A 3,716-nucleotide genomic window follows, 5' to 3' on the forward strand; every position below is an offset into this window, starting at 1 on the left:
AGATAAATAGTCAGATAATACATCCAGTTAGACTCCAGGTATCTAGATCTAAAATATCCTATCATCCCCATAACCAAAAGCGAAAAAACCTCATCCGTTTACTATAAGAAAAATTAGAAAACAACTCTGGAGGATGTACTTTTTTTCCTAAACATTTGATAATTACGATTAGATACATCTTTTAAAAACATCTACCATTTCACTTAAAATTAATCCTTGGATTTTAATAGCTACAGAAATTTTAGCTAAGCCTGCCAAACACAACCACAAGTTGAAGCTTAAGAACACATTACATCAATATAGTTTTTTTGCACAACAGCAGTTGAGTACATGCTGTTACTATATATATATATATATATATATTATAACACGTTAATTAATCCTATAAATCTGAATGCCTAATTTTACCTCCAAGCTGAGCAAGTTACCATGGGCCTGTTCTTCCAGCCAAGAACTAGCGCACCATCCTTCTCCCCAAGCCGATAAAACTCACTGTAATCCTTCAGCACCTCTTTAGCTGCTGCCATCACTGAACAACTCAATGGCAAAGCCGTGAACCCCGCAGCTTGTAGCCTAAACTTCCATTTATCTAATGGCTCATGTCGTTCCACCCTATCCGTGTCCTCACATGCCACTATGTTAACCATATCTCTAGCCACACAATTCTCCTCTGCACTGATCCTCCGTCTGTCGTCCCGTGGCATATCTATGTTCTTTGGAAGTTTAGCATCAACGGACTCGAACATAGCTGTGTAGTAATCAAGAGCCTCTGCAAATCGTTTAGAAAACGAGGAGGTGTTGGTGTTTGATTCTTGCTCAAGGAGGGTCACAACTTTTGGAGCAAGACTTTTAACCAGACGGATTAACCGGTCGCGATGGTTAGTCGTGCTCACACTCTCATCAGGCATGTGGTGTAACATGTAAGGGAAGTTAACTGCCAATGCTTCACCCGGCTGCACCTTTAGGTTCCCCCAATTAACCTCACTTCCTGAAATAGCGGCTGCATGGAACTCAAAAGGCACCCCGTACTCTTCAGCAACCTTAGCTAGCCTTTGACCAACAATTTGTTGGCCACCTCCCCGGGCATAAGATGAGTCACCATCATCAACACCTGTGACACGAAGTTTTGGGGGACCACCGGGCCGCGTGGCTAGATCTTTGATGAGATCAACCCATTGGCTTCCTTGTGCTATGAGAAAGTCAACGACATGGACTTGGCTCTCGTACTGCATGGCTTCTTTAATGACTACATTTGCTGTTGTGTAGGCGAATTTGTAGTAAGGACAGATTTCATATAGGATTGACATATAGGTCATGAGCTCTTTTGGATTCGTCTCATAACACCTTAGCTTTTTGTAGATTAGGCTTCCTGAAGATAACTGTCTAGCTCGTAGGCCTTCTAACATATATGCACCCAAACGTTCAATAGGTGCTCCAGTCACAGATACCTTACTTTGTAAAGCTTCCATGAGTGCTTGTGCTTCTTCTTTGGCACCATCATCCATTGCATGAGCAATGGCAATTAGGGATTGCTTCACATCTAAACTTGAAATATCCATCTGCAGGATCCTATGGTACTTGGTAACAGTATCAAAAGAGCTAGTAATGGATCCATCTTCAAAATCAGATCCAGGACCTAATAGCTCAATTTCCATTTCTTTAAGAGCCTGCTCGACACCACTGCTAATGGGAGACCCATAAGTGTTCTCGGGGGAGTTTTGTAGATTTGACAAACATGATTGAGAAGACCCTTGAGGAGAAAAGGGGCTTTGGCTATTTGCTGACACACTACCACCATATGGGGAGTTATAAACAGAATATTCTACAGCTGGTGATGATTCCAAGGTAAAGAATTGTTCATTGATGGTCTGAGATGATACAACAGAGGTTTCTTGCTGTCGACTGGTAATTGTGTCGACGGGATAGCTACTGTTGTTCAATACTTGGAAATGGGAACCTGTTAAGTAAAAAGGTTCAATGTGGTCTGGTTGTTGGTACAAACCATGTATGGCTGCTCCCGATCTTCGATTATTCTGGGATGTTTGCATCTAAAAAAATACTCAATGTGTCCCACAAGACGGTTAGCTATTAAATTAACCCACAAGAATCTCTATTGGGGAAATTCACTAAGAATCACACTCATGATAAGGATTTGCTGCACCAATGCTTGAGTTTCCCTAAAGTTATCAAAATATTCATCATATCAGAACATATGATCAGCAACAGACAGATATAGAAACACATTCATTAACTAGTATAGGCTCATAAACATCAAATCAGCATTCAGCTGTATACATACAACAACAATATAGAATAAACAGACTCAAAAAGACATTTTAATTCCAGTGGGATAGATCCACAAGCTTGATGATAGCACAAACTATCCAATTTAATAATCTAAATACAAAGTTAACATGAAATTCTAAGAAAACAATTATCATTTATAACAATTGTCTTCAAACGTTTGGCAGAAATATGATGTCAGCACCAGGTATCTAAATAAGCTTAATTTAAAAAAGGAGACATCTATTGAAAAGAAGAAAATAACTTAACCACACGGGTGGAGGCCTAGTGGTAAAAGCTTGAGTTTGGTGTCTGAAGTTCCAATCTTAGAAGAAAAATATGTACCCTTGTGTCAACAGAGGTTCACGGTAAAACGGGTCTCTGGCAAAATGGGTCGGATACCCTTTGTTCTCTATGAATTAAATTAACTTGAATCAAAAAACAACCAAACGATATAATCCATTAGGAATTAACACCACAAATCATTTAACTTGTTTCAATTTGACAAAATTCCCTTAACTAAGATTATAAGATGAAACGTTGACTACAAGATTCTCTTTAGAAAATAAATTAAAAAATTCCACCTCTAATAACATAGCCATATATATATATATATAGTATAGATATATATCCTAAAACCAGCTAAACAAATTAAACAATCAAACACAAAAAGATTCTAAATATTATTATTATTTAGGGAAAAAATCATTGGAATTGTCTAAATAAATGTAAAATTAAATGTTGTCAAAGTAAAAGTAAACATACCTATGCGGGTTATGTTGATGGTTCCGTCTTAATTTCAAAGGGGTTTGATTATTTTCTATGTATTCTGATATCAGATGATGAGAAAAATTGTGATTTTGTAAGTGACTTTTGTTGAATGATTGTGTAGTTCTAGATGGTTATGACAATTGGTACATAAATATGGTGTAAAAGTAATGAGAGAGAAAAAAAAAAAACCTTGTTTCTGTGTACTAAAATACCCTTGTTACTATATTATAATATCATTCTCCTTACCAGGTACCAACCACGGGGTTGCCTTGAACTCTCTGACTTTGTATTTCATTTGGGTGCATATGATTGGTTAATTTGGGTGGAGATACTTGGAGATTTGGAGCCATGGATAAGAGGACATTTTAGTAAGAAAGTTATATTAGACCCTTAAAAGCTAGGAATTTTTAGGAATTCTTTACATTTAATCTTAACTATTAAATTATTTGATTAATGGTTTAAAATGACTATAGTATTATTGTAATTAAATAAAGGATTATTAATTTAATAATTAAACTAGATTATTATCTGGATTATTACGCTGGATGAACATATCTAATTAATAATATTTTAATATTTTATAATGCTATATACATCCATAACTATTTATAAAACATATCCAATATATTTATATAATTATCTATGAACTAATAAATTTTTAC

At 36.0% G+C, this 3,716-nt stretch overlaps 1 protein-coding gene across 1 annotated transcript; it reads right to left on the minus strand.

The window, feature by feature from the left end:
- Nucleotides 1-271: 271 nt before the first annotated feature.
- LOC122595817 (scarecrow-like protein 13) lies at nucleotides 272-3,218 on the minus strand. Its single transcript, XM_043768266.1, has 2 exons — nucleotides 3,049-3,218; nucleotides 272-2,177 (listed from the first exon to the last, which is right to left on the minus strand). Exon 2 carries the CDS (start codon nucleotides 2,046-2,048, stop codon nucleotides 405-407), a length of 1,644 nt encoding a protein of 547 aa, XP_043624201.1. The 5' UTR covers nucleotides 2,049-2,177; nucleotides 3,049-3,218; the 3' UTR covers nucleotides 272-404.
- Between the last annotated feature and the right edge of the window lie 498 nt (nucleotides 3,219-3,716).

This window comes from Erigeron canadensis, chromosome 4 (genome assembly GCF_010389155.1).
Source record: "Erigeron canadensis isolate Cc75 chromosome 4, C_canadensis_v1, whole genome shotgun sequence".
Lineage (NCBI taxonomy): Eukaryota > Viridiplantae > Streptophyta > Magnoliopsida > Asterales > Asteraceae > Erigeron > Erigeron canadensis.

Bases quoted from the DNA above. Each gene is read 5' to 3' on its own strand.
- LOC122595817 (XM_043768266.1), bottom strand. From the start codon at position 2,048: ATGCAAACATCCCAGAATAATCGAAGATCGGGAGCAGCCATACATGGT.